Here is a 15,802-nt window from a genome sequence, read left to right as displayed (position 1 = left end):
CTCCAGTACTTCCGGCAATGCAGTTTTTATTTCCTCAATCGCTGAAAATCTTCACCCTTACACAGGTCTCTTCAGTTTTGGGAACAGGAAAAATTTGCAGGGGCCAAATCCGGTGAATATGGTGGCTGAAGCATGATTGTCATGTTTTTAGCCAAAAAACTCTCAAGTAACGATGAATGAGCAGGTACATTGTCATGATGCAAAAGTCTTTAATTGTTTTTCCACAATTTCTGACTCTTTTTGCGTACTGCTTCTCGCAAACGGCACATAACGTCAAGGTAATATCCTTATTGACTGTATGACCTTGACACAAAAATTCATGATGCACTATGCCACAGTAATTGAACAAACATTGAGCAAAACTTTAACATTTGATCGAACTTAGCGTGCTTTTCTCAGGCTTGGCTCTCTGGGATGCCTCCACTGGGACAACTGGGCTCTGGTTTTGACATCATAACCTCAAATCCATGTTTTGGCACCAGTTATGATCTTTTTGAGCAAATCAATCATTACTGACGTCATTCAAGAGCTCCTAAGCGACACTCATGTGATGGTTCTTCTGATAAAAATTGAGAAGTTTTGGAACAAACTTCGCTGACACACATCTTACGTCCAAAAGATCTGACAAAATTGCATGACGTGAGCTGACCAAAATGCCAACATCCTCAACAACTTCTCTTATGGTAATTCGATGATTTTCCAAAACAATTAGCTTCACAGATTCGACATCATCTGTTGCTGATGCACTGGGGCCTCCAGAGCAAGTTTCGTCATTGGCATCTTCTCTGCCATCTTGGAAGATACACCAGTTGTAAATTTTTTTTACTTCAAGCAGAATCACCTCATGCCACTGTCAACATTTCAAGTATTTTAGAGCACTTGAGTCCATTTTTCACACAAAATTTGATGCAAATTCTTTGCTCCATTTACTGTAAAAATTGAAAAAAAAAAAAAGAAAAAAGAAAAAAGAAACGTATATTCTAATGTACATTGACTGCACAATTTGAAAATCCACCTTACTTTTTGAACAGCTCTCGTACTGTCAATAGCACAGCACATCTTCGTTAACACACTCAGCAGAATGTTTTATGTTCTCTTGATGCAGCAAACTGGGATAAAATTTGAACCTTTGGGCAAATGTGCTCAGCATATCCATAGGAAACAAACAACTATGACAAAAAATCCATACCTTACTTTTATGTTATGTATGCCTAGGATCGACCAACTTACATCAACATGAACAAAATGATAAGGTAGCAATAAACATATGAGGGTTTGCATCTAGCATTAAAGGAGACTAACATATCAGAATAAGCCTTCATAACAATGGATCACACACACCAAGAGGAACAGTTTTGTCATGGTTAGTTCTTGCAAGGGTCGTAATAATTTTGAGGAAATGTTGTATACACTAGGTGCATTGTTTTGACTTAGGCCAATTGGTGTTACGACAAATTCTTCTCACAGTATTGCACTCACTGTCACATCTTCATCTACTTCCTCCTCCCTTTCCATAAAACAGGAACAGTCGTGCTGCTGTAAGCCAGTGGCGTTTCTCGAAAATTGAAATCCTATTGAAAAAACAAAGTTAAATGCATCTTCCGTCTTTCAACAATTGTCAGAGCCCTTCTATGGGAAAAAAAAAAATCTGTGTGAGAAGGTCTAGTGACAATATAAGATTCCTTGTAGCTGCAGGAATTCCTACACTGAACTAATTTGTCACACAGTGAAAGACAGATCATCTAACATCAATGCTACACATGCCTGGATCAGAGAGAAATCTGCAGTACAGGGTACAATATGGACTACAACAATACCAAAGTTATCTCACCGACATCTTTGTATTACAGTGGAAATTTGCAGTTTTACAAACCTGTTGAACAGAGAGACAGGTTATCAACACAGTGTACCACAGGTTCGAACACTGGGAATATTACAGCATCCACAAAGGGAAACTTTGGCTCATACAAGAGATGATGATTTTTTGCCAACATCAATATTTGGATGAAAATAACGAGGATGGTCATATGATAGTGTGGACGTGTGTATTGGCATGAGGCTCCAAACGAAGGGTGCTGGGGCAGCGACAGCAGCATAAAGACTAAGCTATGACCTTTGTCAGTGCACCAAAGTTCTCGGTTTGTGAACTGACAGGGGCATCACTGCAATGTAATCCATATCTTTACTATCCAACTTTTCCTTCCACATAGCTGTTTCTTTCAGATGGCTGAAATTTTCTCTGACAGTTGCTGAAAGTCAGTCTCATTGCCTTGATGGGATACATTCAATGAATTGAGTTTTCAAACATGTCAGAAAGATACGCGAGCTTCAAAACTAAGTCACTGATACATACTTGTCAGAACTCAAACATTTCTCATTAATAAGGTAATGGTAAAGTTCAATCTTGAGTTCATACATCAACTTCAAGACTTCCCACGCAAAAGCCAGCAAAGGTTCCTGTAATAAGTTAGGGAAATGTTCTCAGCTCCCATGTCGCAGCACATATGCTAAAAGCATATGACCAACATTTAATGAAATTTATCACTTTGATCACCCATTTAAGAACCTCATGAAATACAGGGCTAATGCTTTTTGTTGCCAATGCCTCTCAGTAAATACAACAGTGTGTCCGAATAGCATGAGGAGCCACTTTACAGATAAAAGCTTGCAATGCAGTGTAAAAGCCAGCCGTACTACGAACCAACAACACTATTTTTCCAATGAATGTTGGTTTCTTCCAATAAAGAGTGTAGTATCTTGAAGGGGTCTGTTGTTTTTGTTCAATGTGTTAGTTTCCTGGAGAAAAGATTATTTTAATTAAATCTTCTGTCACGTATAAACCACATGTAACAAATTAAGAGTTGCATAACTGGTTGTCTGCAGCTTCACCAAACTGCATAACTAATCATTACCTTTGAGTTTTTCACCCAACTGATCATTCACGGTACCTACCATATCAAGAATCCAACAACTATTAATTTCGTGCGACAAAGATACATTTGAAAGTTTCTTGGGCAACTGATTTATGAGGTGCATTCAAGTTCTAAGGCCTCCGTTTTTTTTCTCCAGAATGGAAAGAGATAGAAACATGCGCATTGTTTTAAAATGAGGCCGTGTTCATTGTCAATACGTCCCAGTGATGGCAGCACCGTATGGCAGATGGAATTTTACCGCCAGCGGCAAGAATGAGAACTTGTTTTAAATACTTAAAATGGCGACGTTTTCCTTACTTGAACAGCGTGCAATCATTCGTTTTCTGAATTTGCGTGGTGTGAAACCAATTGAAATTCATCGACAGTTGAAGGAGACGTGGTGATGGAGTTATGGATGTGCCTAAGGTGGGTTCGTGGGTGCGACAGTTTAATGAAGGCAGAACATCGTGTGACAACAAACCGAAACAACCTCGGGATCGCACAAGCCGGTCTGACGACATGATCGAGAAAGTGGAGAGAATTGTTTTGGGGGATCGCCGAATGACTGTTGAACAGATCGCCTCCAGGGTTGGCATTTCTGTGGGTTCTGTGCACACAATCCTGCACGACGGCCTGAAAATGCGAAAAGTGTCATCCAGGTGGGTGCCACGAATGCTGACGGACGACCACATGGCTGCCCGTGTGGCATGTTGCCAAGCAAATGTTGACGCGCAATGACAGCACGAATGGGACTTTCTTTTCGTCAGTTGTGACAATGGATGAGATGTGGATGCCATTTTTCAATACAGAAACAAAGCGCCAGTCAGCTCAATGGAAGCACACAGATTCACCGCCACCAAAAAAATTTTGGGTAACTGCCCATGCTGAAAAAATGATGGTGTCAATGTTCTAGGACAGTGAGGGCGTAATCTTTACCCAATGCGTTCCACAGGGCACTACGGTAACAGGCGCATCCTACAAAAATGTTTTGAAGAACAAATTCCTTCCTGCACTGCAACAAAAACGTCCGGGAAAGGCTGCGCGTGTGCTGTGTCACCAAGACAACGCACCCGCACATTGAGCTAACGTTACGCAACAGTTTCTTCGTGATAACAACTTTGAAGTGATTCCTCATGCTCCCTACTCACCTGACGTGGCTCCTAGTGACTTTTGGCTTTTTCCAACAATGAAAGACACTCTCTGTAGCCGCACATTCACCAGCCTTGCTGCTATTGCCTCAGCGATTTTCCAGTGGTCAAAACAGACTCCTAAAGAAGCCTTTGCCGCTGCCATGGAATCATGGCATCAGCGTTGTGAAAAATGTGTACGTCTGCAGGGCGATTATGTCGAGAAGTAACGGCAGTTTCATCGATTCCGGGTGAGAAGTTTATTAGAAAAAAAATCTGAGGCCTTAGAACTTGAATGCACCTCGTACCTAATCCTAACAGATACCATGTCAAGAGCAGGTTTTCCCTATGGTGAGATATTTCATGCTGTTTGCAACGTGGAGGGCAACTTCATTAGATGAAAGAAGAGTCTTTGTAGGAATCTTAGCTTGTTTAGTGAACGTTTATTTTGTTATGACATTTATTTTAACTTGTGAGAGATAACATTTTCATAGTTTGTTTATCAATATTTCCAACAGTAGCACATGTAAAGCCAAAATTCAAGTAATTGTTGTCATACTTCCTGAATTTTTGTATATTGTGTGTGTGGAACTGCACAATACATTTGAAGTATTGCAATTTGTATTTACTGTTAAAAATGTTTCTGTGGTGATAGAGAAAAACAAATAGAATAGATACGAAGAACAGTTAAAAGTAATCGGTATTCACCAAAATTAACATACTGACTGTTACTGCTATCTTTATGCTGGCATAGTAACAACACTCACTTGTCAGCCCACTTGATATCCCTACTAGCTCACTTTATGCAGGAAGCAAATTACACAATTATCACAGAAGCCACAATTTTATCACTAGAGATATAATAAAATTATCTTGAAAACTGGAAAAACACTGGAAATAGTATGAAGATTTGTTAGCCTAGTCAGAGAAAAACAGAGAAAAAAGGATATCAGTGTTTACTAACAAGCAGACAGCCAATACTACATAAATAAATAAGAAATCTGATAGATCTATGAGCACTGAACTATAACTGTATCTAATCCACCATAACATCAGCTTTCAACCACCACTGATTATAAGAAGACTAATTTTTTTGTGCATACATTCACAAAACAATAGATTTGATCACAGAGAATCAGCTACCTCTCAAAGCATCGATCCACATTGTCAGACATCAACAGCAGCATGCACAACTGTTCCAGAGCTATCAGTTGCATATCACGCTCATCCCCCTGGCCCATGTTCAGCCATTCCAGCAGAGTCTCAGGATCCACATCAGCCATCTGCAAGACCAAATAGTAGATATAACAACAACGTGTAAAATTAACAACTTAAAATGGAAAGCTTCACATGAGGAAAGGATTTTAAAAACTACAGAAACTGGTCACACATTACTGTTCATTAGAAAAATACCCAACAATATAGCACATTAAACTTGCTGGCAGATTAAAACTGCGTACCGGAATGGGACTCGAACCTAGGATCTTTCCCTTTAGCGAACAAGTACTCTATCGACTGAACTATCCGAGCACAGCTCACTAGCTACCCACGCAGTTTTAGTTCCACCAGTACCTCATTTCCTAGCTTACAAACTTCAGAGGTTCTACCTGTTTGGCTACAAATACACTAAACATATCTTCATCTTCGCATGACTTGAGCCAACACAGGTTTATCATTCGTGGTGTACGTTTAATTAAGCATCCTGAGGAAGTTAGTGCAGTAACAAATTAAGATTCAAACCAATGTACATACACTAAAGAAACATCAAGGTTTAAAATGTGATAATGGAATAAATTTCTACTGGACGAAGATGATTAAAGATGAAAAAGCAAGTCTTATGGGTAGATATCATGAAGCATTCAGGAACGTCTTACTGAAACAGATATCCCACCATGACACAGCTCTTTCAGGGCCTCCAGTATAAATAAAAATAATATTACAGGAAAGTGTGTTGCAATGGGTGCCAAGAAAATAAGCCTATTAACATTGTTTCTTATTAAGCTTTCATACAACTAGGCTGAGATTCTATGGGGACATGGGAGATTAATGTTTAACATGTCATTGTACATCCCTCTACTTAAGTAAATACGTCAAAAAATGGGCTGATGCAATTCAAAGTGGCATAAAGCCATCAGTTGTTAACAAAGTTATTAATAAAGTATATGCTGTGACAGTTGGCACATGGATCAATTTGCACAAGAAGGTGCACTTTTTGACCCTTATAGCACATTACATGAATTCAGATCAAGCTCTCATTTACAACTAAAATCCTAGACAATACGAAGTCTCAGCAAAAAAATTGTGAAACAAATAGGAGAGAGAATGGATGATCAGCAAATATCACTGGACATGGTCCATAATTTTGTCTCCAATCCTGCAGTCAATACAACAAAAGCTTCAGAAAATCATAACAGCTTCCTTGTGCTATTCATTCTATAAACACAGAACCCCCAATCAGTTAGTTGTTCTCTGGTTTACAAGCTTCAACAAACTATTAATGTCACTGACAACAATTGTGAGGTGAGTTTAAATACTGAAGTTACAATTACGACTTCACGATGTTACAGAAGATTTATCATTAACTCTCTATTGCACGACTTGTTAGGAAACCAATTTCAGTGGGGAAAAAAATGATCTGGGGGAATGGTCTGACACAAAATGACTATGTAACAGGTTGAACATAGAAACTTTGATTTATTCAATGTTTTAGGTTATTAATTGTTCAGTTAAGAGATATGGAAACATTATGTGCTACCATTAAGCAAGTGTTTATGCACATTACAAAGCTAACTAGAAGTGATGTAAGTGGCAGAAATAATTCATTCTTTCAGCTATTTACACACGTTTATGTACACACTACCTTCAGCAAAGATTATTGATTTTCAACTATTTCCACCAACATCATGACGTTAAACGTAGTCTAGCTTAATGCAGCCAGACTGTGTATGTTACCAGACTGCAAGGTCAGCATATACGAGCCTCTTCCTTAACATTATATCAAATTTACAGTTTATTCCCAAAGGACAATAACATGCAATAGAGGGTTAACTAGTGTATTTGGTGTGTAACAATTGATATTGTGTGTGTGTTTTTTTAAAAGGAGGTACAAAGGATTAAGATTGGGCTCTTACATTTCAATGGGGAGAAGGTTGTAATTACTTCCCATCATAAAATTGCTGTGTTCCTTTGGCCTTCTTTCTGTGATCTGGCTATGTTTGAACAAAAAGCATAAAACTCTTAACTGTGCGACAAGTGTGTACAAATTATGCAGGTAAAAAACACTGGATGGCAAAAAAAGGCTAAGATGACAAAAGACACTGTCGGTTGTTGACGTAAATTCATACATGTATACATCAGGAGATATGAAAATGATTAAAACTGTATTCTCTGAGACAGGCAGAATGACTTCCAGAGAGTATTCATGTTGTTGCCTGCCTGGAAGTGCATACAAGGGGTCAGAACAGCTTCAGATGTTGAAATATCACTGCAAAGGACATGGAGACGCTGGACACAGTTTCAGAATGGCCTCATTAGGGCTCTTCATTTGGTCGAACTGTGCATTACCTAGATCTGTGTGGCATTTGGGTGTATCAGTAGCCTGACTTTGGGCTGTACAGGACGCGAAGCTGGGCATACTCCTCTGAGCATCACACGGGATGACTGCCATGTCATCATCATCGACAGTTTCCAGCCTCTGGCTGGGTGTGTATAGAACATAGGCCTCTCCATCATCTTCTGTCTTGCCACCATCTCTCCATCTTCACCTTGGTCTAGTCTTCTCCTTTCTTCTGGACGCATTCCTCTACTCTTTTCAGCCATTTGTCTCTCTGCCTTCCTCTTGGTCTCTTTCCTTCCAGTTTCACCTCGTGTATCCTCCTGGGTATCCTCTTCCATTCTCTTAATGTGTCCATACCATCTCAGCCTTTATTTCTCTATCTCCTAATGTAATATTTCCACCTTCATTAACACTCTGATCCTCTCATTTCTTAACCTGTCTATCTTTTGTCACTACAATACTGTTTCTCAAGAATTTCATCTCACTAGCTTGTACTTTGCTTTTCTCTCTTCCTTTCATAACCCAGGTTTCTGATGCATATGTCAGGATCGGGACACAGTATGACTGGTATATAACCTTTTTACTGGTTTGGGGTGCATCCTTGCTCCGTATCAGGCTTCCGACACTCTTCCTAAATGCTTCTGCTTTTCTCCCCGGCTTTGTTTATTTCTCTGTCATTTTTTCCATCTTCCTGTGTCAGGCTTCCTAGGTACTTTTAACTCTTCACTCTCCTCAATTGTTCCCCACCAACTGTTATTCTCGCTGTTCCTCTGTCCTTCCTTCTTATTGTGATAATCATCTCACTCTTACTTATACTAAATTTCATCCCATATTCTTGTACTGTTTGTTCCCATATATCCAATTGCTCTCGTACTTCCTCCTTCCTATCCCCCCAAATCATCAGATCATCTGCGAACACCATAGCTTTCAGCTTCCTTTCAAAAATTCCTTGAGCTACTGTACTCATATCATCCACCACTACAATGAAGAGTGATGGTGAAAGTGCACTTCCCTGCCTCAAGCCAGTCCTCTGTTCAATCCAAGCTCTCTCCCCCCACTTTCACACAGCTCACACTTCCATGGTACATTTCCCTTATCCTCCAAATAATCTGTTTTGCTATTCCTCTGTTCTCCAGGGCTTTCAACACTTTGCTTCTACATACACTATCACACACTTTTTCAATGTTCAGGAAGGTCATTAGTAGATCTATTCCATATTCATGGTGGTGTTCCTGCAGTTGTCTTACAGCAAAAATTAGATCCAAAGTGGACCTTCCTGTTCTGAAGCCATGTTCCTCTTCTCTCATTCTTCCTTCTAATTTTGCCCAAATTCCTGCTTCCACAATTTTCTCAAAAATCTTTGCACAATGACTCATCAATGTTATCCCTCAATAGTTCTTGCACTCTTTTCTATTTCCCTTCTTAAAGATCGGGACAATTATTCCCTCCTTCCAGTCTTATGGAATCACCCTTCTGTCTCCACACAATTTTCATTACTCGATACAGCCATTGTATCCCCACCTATCCTGCTGCTCTCACCATCTCTACACTTAGCTCATCCAGACCTGATGGCTTCCCTCCCTTCATCTTGCCCTATGCCTCTTCCACTTTACCCCATATAAGGTCTTTTCCTATTTGTTGTTCCTCCTCTTTTTTTCTCCTCAGTTTGTTCCTCCTCATCCAGGTCTCCATTCGAGTTCAGGAGTTCTTCAAAATACTCCTTCCACATATTCTTGAGTTCCTTCTCTTTCTCTACATCTTGTCCACTTCTGTTTACCATTCGAGTATACTCTGTCGTACCATTCTTCCTCTTACTTTTAATCATCCCATATATCACCCTTTTTGAACCTTCACTATCCTCCTCCATCATTCCGGTCCACTGTTCCAACCACTTTCTTCTTTCCTCCACCACCACTCTTCTAGCATCTTTCCTGCTTGCCTGATACTTGCCATGTTTATGCACTTTTTATACACTAGCGTAGAACTTTCTGCAGCGGGTGGGGGGGGGGGGGGGGGAGGGAGGAGTTTTGGAAAGACTATTGATGAAAAAAGGAGAGAAGTTTTGGAAAGACCTTTGAAGTGCAGCAACATATACACTGCATATTTTGTATTACAAAAGAATAAATTCGAACAGCACCAAACACAGCACGTTAGTTTCCAGAGCATTGAAAATGAGATGTCCTTTTGTAAGCCAGTCATATCTCATGCCACATGATATCGTCAGCCGATGACAGCAGATATTCAGTGACAGCAGGTATTCAGAGCATAGGACACGTGTTATAGTCAGCCAATAGCAAGATCACTGTTATGTAGCACAACCCCACAAAGAGGAAAAGTTAACATTTTACATCAGGGGTCTCCAAACTACAGCCCGCGAGAGCCGGCAAACCAGCCTGCGGTAGCTTGCCTGACATCCACGGTATCCGACCCGCCAAATATTTGTAGTGGTGCCTATACTGCCAACAATTGAGCTTCAAGGCCTATCGCGACCAATACACCGTGACATTGGCTCTGCTACTCGCTACAAGACTACATAACTAAACTTATTGTTGAGCCGCTTGAAATAACAATGCGTTGACTCTACCTCTGTTACGTCTTGCAGTAATAGTGTTGCTAACAATGATGTTGAGATTTCGTTAACTTTGCAGGACGCTTTCATGAAGAAGTGCAGTGACATACTTTTTTGTTGATGAAATTCGCCAGAATTTCGGTCAGGTACGTCCACCAATCAAAATTATGTAATTAAATAAAAATCGTAGTTCGTTTCAGTGCTAGCTATTCCCACAACCTTAGATTTTTGCGATTTCATCTTTCCTTTAGCCTTACATTATGGTAATTATGGAGTGTTAGGGTGCTTTAATCCCACTAGGTATATCTTGGCCCTTATGACTTCGTGGAGAAGTCAATGTGGCCCGCGGACTAAAATGTTTGGAGACCCCTTGTTTACATTAATATCCATAGTACAGCTAGAAGAAATGCTAAGCTTTCACATATAATATTGGTCTCTATGATTAATAAGCTACAAGAGAAGTTAAGCTTTAACGTGTAATATTGATCTATTTTGCATGTGTTATACTTTCAAGATACATCACACAATGTCCCAGTAAATTTAAAATAATGACATAAATGTCTGGTCTTCTGGACTCGACATTCTTGTATGTGGCTGGTGCTCAAAGTGTTCACTTTTAAACGCTCTGTGATTCAAGAAATTCACCCTACTTTCTCACACATAACATAATTCATCTTGCGTAAAAAGAAATTTACTTTGAAAGTAACGCTTTTCTATCCCGAGACTGTTAGAAATAGATTTGATTTAGCAGTTGCCAGAGAGTGCCACAAAACAGGCATTACTGTGCGGGGGCATGTAGGAAGCCTGCATGTTCATATGTATAAAGCACCCAGAGAGCTTACATTACGCCATAAATGAAACAAGATATCAGAGGATACTCCAAAAGCATCGGAATTTCATAAAACATACTAAAATGCATAATTCGGCTTGAAGTGCACATTGTTTTTTTTCCAGATTCACAATGAAGTAGGTCCCATCTGATATTAAGCTTTTCAGTGTGGTTTTTGGGGTGTAAATTTTCTTGGAGTACTAGTACTGTACTAGCTCATATTTGGTTCTTTACTATGGCATAATGCCATACATGGTAGAAGATGAAAACGTGCACTTTAAATGCAGCGAACAGTTGGAACAAGCCAATTCTGTGGAATAAAACACTTTGTTTCAAACAAACTGATTGCCTCAAAAGAAAGATTAATAAAGCCAAATTTCTTTAGCAAACTGACAAAAATAACTTCATTGTTCTGCTAGGTGATTAATGCTTGAGTGCTACTAATTTGGAAATAAAATAAAATCAGAAAACAAACTAATAATATATTTCTGCCCTCTGTAATTAGTGAATGTGTTATAATTCACTTGATAGCTCCCGACCGCAGAAATCCGTTCTCTTTTCATTTGATGTGGGAGCTGTAAACAAAGAGGAAACAGCGAAATCACTTAATGCAAACACAGGTCACGTGGAGACTAACCCCCTCCCCACTACAACTCAGACAACTCTGCGCAGACGCGAACCTGGCAGCTAGGGCGCGCGATAAAAATTTTTCTCGTTAGCATCTGACTGCTTGGGAGAAGGTACTGCTCATACACAAGTCAACTGACCATATGCATGAGCCCACTGGCAACTGGTCAAACGAACCTAATGTAAACAATTTGGGACGTCACACTCATAGAAAACAGTTTATTGTTACTAATTATTACATAGTCTTCGCCCTAAGGCCTTTGACATATTATTGCTGTTTGCTGAAATGTACATGCATGGTGTTTTGTTGTTGTAGATGATGCATTTCGTTTGCCACTAAAGTTTTACTTTTTTTTCGTTTATATTTTATTGCTGCAGTATCTTTCTCCAGTAGCAGGATACTGTAACATTCTTTGCTAGAGAATCAATTCTTACCAGTCATAGTTACAAAAATTTAACTGAGAGCTAAAACAATGAAAAATTCCCGGGTTTTTCCCGGTTTTCTCCCGGATGAAAAAATTCCCGGGTTTTCCCCAGATTTCCCAGCTTGTATACATCCTGCTACATGAGCATCATCGGCAAGTATTGCAGCGACCTGATGAGAAGCTCCCATTCTTCTGATGTCTTGGAGATGCACAGCAGTTTTATTCCTGGCATCATGGTATGGAGAGCCATCAGCTAGGATTTGAGGCCAGGGCTTGTAGTGTGAGGGGACAGCAGCACATCACAAACATCCCGTGGTCTCTTGTTAGCATCTACCTCTCATGTGAAAGTACTGTGAGGGCATTTTTCTACTGGGAAATGCTCATCCATGCATACGAGATGTGCGCACATGATGTTGAGGAACTCCCTTGGCTGGCAAGATCATCAGATCTTTCCCCGACAGATGTGTTGAACCACATCAGAGATCAACTCTGTCCCAGTGCCAGTACACACGACAACAACAACCAATTACAACTGTGGGCCTGCCTGCTTCAGAAGCAGATACACCATTCCCTACCAAATCAATGTGCACATCCACGTCAGAGGTGATGCAATGTCATATCAACAGGTGAGTCGACACTGCCAACTTCTTAGTAAATTCGACTCTACACTATTATTACTGAAATAAAAAATCTCACACTCTCAACCCATGAAGTTTCATTTCATTTCTTTATCCCCTTCCGAGTGCCTCTTTGTCAAACAGTATAATGTTCCTCATAAGTTTTCTTTATAAAGATAACAAACTCTTAGATTCTAGGGATGGCATTTACTGATGTGTACGCAATTTTCTATTATTAACAAGCAAAATAAATCTTCTGCCTGGAAATGAGTTACATTTTTTATGATTTTACTGATACATCAAACTAGTTTCCACATGTTTTATTAAGTTAATTTGTCAGGAAAGCATTCTTGTTCTTGGAAATAGTGTGTGTCAGAAGAGGGAGGGTAGCAGATTACATGTCAAGAACCGAGACGACAGACATGGAGCAAACATGTGACAGAGAAGACTAATATGGGACAGACTACAACTAGCAGTTCGGTATCCCTTCCGCAGGTGAGTCCTAACACTGTTATGGACACATTATCACACATGACACCAAAAAAATGTTGTGCGTCTTGGGAATGTTAAATATGTCAGCACAGATAAATTCTGTCAGCTAACATTATATATCATATGAAGTATAGCCATCCGGAATGAAAGCAAAAGAATTAGATCACCTCACCTCATGCTAGGAGGCTGATAGGGGCACAGGATGCAACTGGACTTATGCTGGAAATAATATATGTACAGTTTGAGTCCACAAGGAAGCTGCAATACAGTTTCATAACCTCCTTGTTCCCTCAATACAATAGCGTCAAAGCCCCGTGTGGGCACATAAGTATAACTGTGGAGTATATGAAGCATCAACATCATACATTCAGGTCTGATGACAAAGATGTAGAGTACAAATAGATAAAATATGTGTTGGTGTGGCTTCAGTTGCCAGAGACTGCAGTCGTGTGTGTGTGTGTGTGTGTGTGTGTGTGTGTGTGTGTGTTTTTGTTTGAAAGCTTATTTGTGACAGTCTTTTTATTGTGCCTATCTGCGACTCAGCATCTCTGCTAAATGGAAAGTAGCAACTTTCCTTTTCATGAAATTGTTACATTCCATCCTGAATTTTCCATTGTTTGAGAACTGCATTGACAATATATACTGTCCAGTCACAGTAATATGCCCATTTGTCAAAAGCCTGAATAACCATCTTTTACAGTGCAGACGTGCAGGAAGACAGTCAGTCAGGTTCAGGAAGGCACCAACAAGGATATGGAGCCATGGGAACTCTAGTGCTGTGGCCAACTGAACTAGGTGTCTCGATTGAGGAGCTGTGGTGCGTATAGCCCAATCAAGGTGGTCTCGCAGATTCTCGATTGAGTTAAACTCTTGGGAGATTGGTGACCAAAGGAGTATGGTAAAGCTATCCCGGTGCTCTTCAAACCACACATGTACACAACAAGCTGTCTGACACGTCACATTGTCCTCCGGTAGTAGATGACATTGTGCCGGGGAAAAACAAACTGCTTGTAACGAAGTGGACATGGTCCCCAAGGATAGATGCATACTCGAGTTGACCCATTTTGCCTTCCAAAATCACAGGATCACCCAGGGAATGTCACAAAAACATTCCCCAGATCATAAAGCTGCCTCCTCCAGCCTAGACCCTTCCAATGATTGTTACAGTGGGTTTGTGTTTGCTTTCAGACACTTCATGTCATACACACTGACAGTTGTCTGTCTGGTGGAACATAAAATGTGATTCGTCTGAAAAGGCTATCTGTCACCACTCAGCCCGGAAACTGGCAGGCAAATTCTAGCCTTCATCGTTGATAAACAGCAGTCAGTAGAGGCGCATGAACCAGGCGCCTACTGCAGAGGACCACACACAGCAATGTCAGCTGAACGGTCATTGAGGGCACACTGTTGGTAGCCCCTTGGTTCATCTGGGTGGTCATTTACCCGACAGCTGCACATCTATTTGCCGGTACATATCTCCAAAAACATCTTTCACTCCTGTTCTATGGCCCATGGTGCACCACAGTTGCCTTGGCACCACTTTGGATTGCATCGTTTTGCCACGCACTGTTTACTTTACCCATGATGGTAAATGAACAGTTTAAAAACTTACCGCATTTACTCAAATCTAAACCACACTTTTTTCCGCCTGCGACTTTGAATCGAGTAAATGAATGTTCTGAAAAATGTTGGTAGGTGCCGCCACAATTAACTTCTGCCGTCGAATATATGTAGCGCTACACAGGCATGCTTTGCAGGCACAAAGATAAATACTGGTGCTAAAACCTCTGCGTCAGTAAAACAAATTTCAAAAAAAAGGTGGAAGATGTGCTTTTTTCTACGGCCCGAATTTCCACCACTGCATTTTCATACATTATCCAACGAATTAAATACAAATTCCGTATTGTTCATCTTCGAATGTAGCAGCATTTCAATGTACTATGGAAATCCGACTGGCAAGACTGTTCGGGATGTTCGTCAATATGGCCAACTCTACGTTCTGAATTTTTTCCTAACTGTGAGAAGAGATGGTTGCTGATAGGAACTTTTATGAATTGTGAATCACACGCAGTATTCTCTTCACCATAAGAATAATACAAATATAAACATTTTGCCATGTATTGTTTCGTGTATGCTGCTATCTCATTTAAATCCTGTGTCTAATAAACTACAAAACTAGAGTGAGACAACAGCAAACGCGGAAGAATACACTTATCATGTCATGTTTATATTCGTATTATTCTTATGCCTAATAGTGATACAGTCAGAATTGAAGCACGGCAATTGACTAATTTTTAAATCTAAGATCACTAATTTCTGTGCAGAACATAATGCACTAAAGAGGCGTCTGCAAAGATTTTCAAACGGGGAAAAATTTTCACTAAACTCTCATTCAGAACGTCTTCTATCATACGCAGCCAATTATTTGTTCAAATAAAATAGAAAGAAACTTCCACATGGGAAAAATATATTAAAAACAAAGATTCCAAGACTTAGCAAGCAGGAAAGCGCCGGCAGACAGGCACAATGAACAAAACACACAAACACACACACAGAATTACTAGCTTTCGCAACCGATGGTTGCTTCTTCAGGAAAGAGGGAAAGACGAAAGGATGTGGGTTTTAAGGGAGAGGGTAAGGAGTCATTC

The 15,802-nt window shown here is 40.1% G+C and overlaps 1 protein-coding gene across 8 annotated transcripts in view; it reads right to left on the bottom strand.

Moving 5' to 3' along the window:
• LOC126279069 (E3 ubiquitin-protein ligase HECTD1) overlaps positions 1 to 15,802 on the bottom strand; it is a 311,851-nt gene that overhangs the window by 287,176 nt on the left and 8,873 nt on the right. For all 8 annotated transcript variants that reach the window (XM_049979517.1, XM_049979523.1, XM_049979518.1 and 5 more), the window contains exon 3: positions 5,183 to 5,322. In XM_049979517.1, the coding sequence (XP_049835474.1) occupies positions 5,183 to 5,322 (140 nt within the window). The remainder of the gene's footprint in view (positions 1 to 5,182; positions 5,323 to 15,802) is intronic.

Source organism: Schistocerca gregaria, chromosome 6 (assembly GCF_023897955.1).
Source record: "Schistocerca gregaria isolate iqSchGreg1 chromosome 6, iqSchGreg1.2, whole genome shotgun sequence".
Lineage (NCBI taxonomy): Eukaryota > Metazoa > Arthropoda > Insecta > Orthoptera > Acrididae > Schistocerca > Schistocerca gregaria.
Note: the sequence above shows the minus strand (reverse complement) of the source record. Positions and strands in the feature narration are given on the sequence as shown.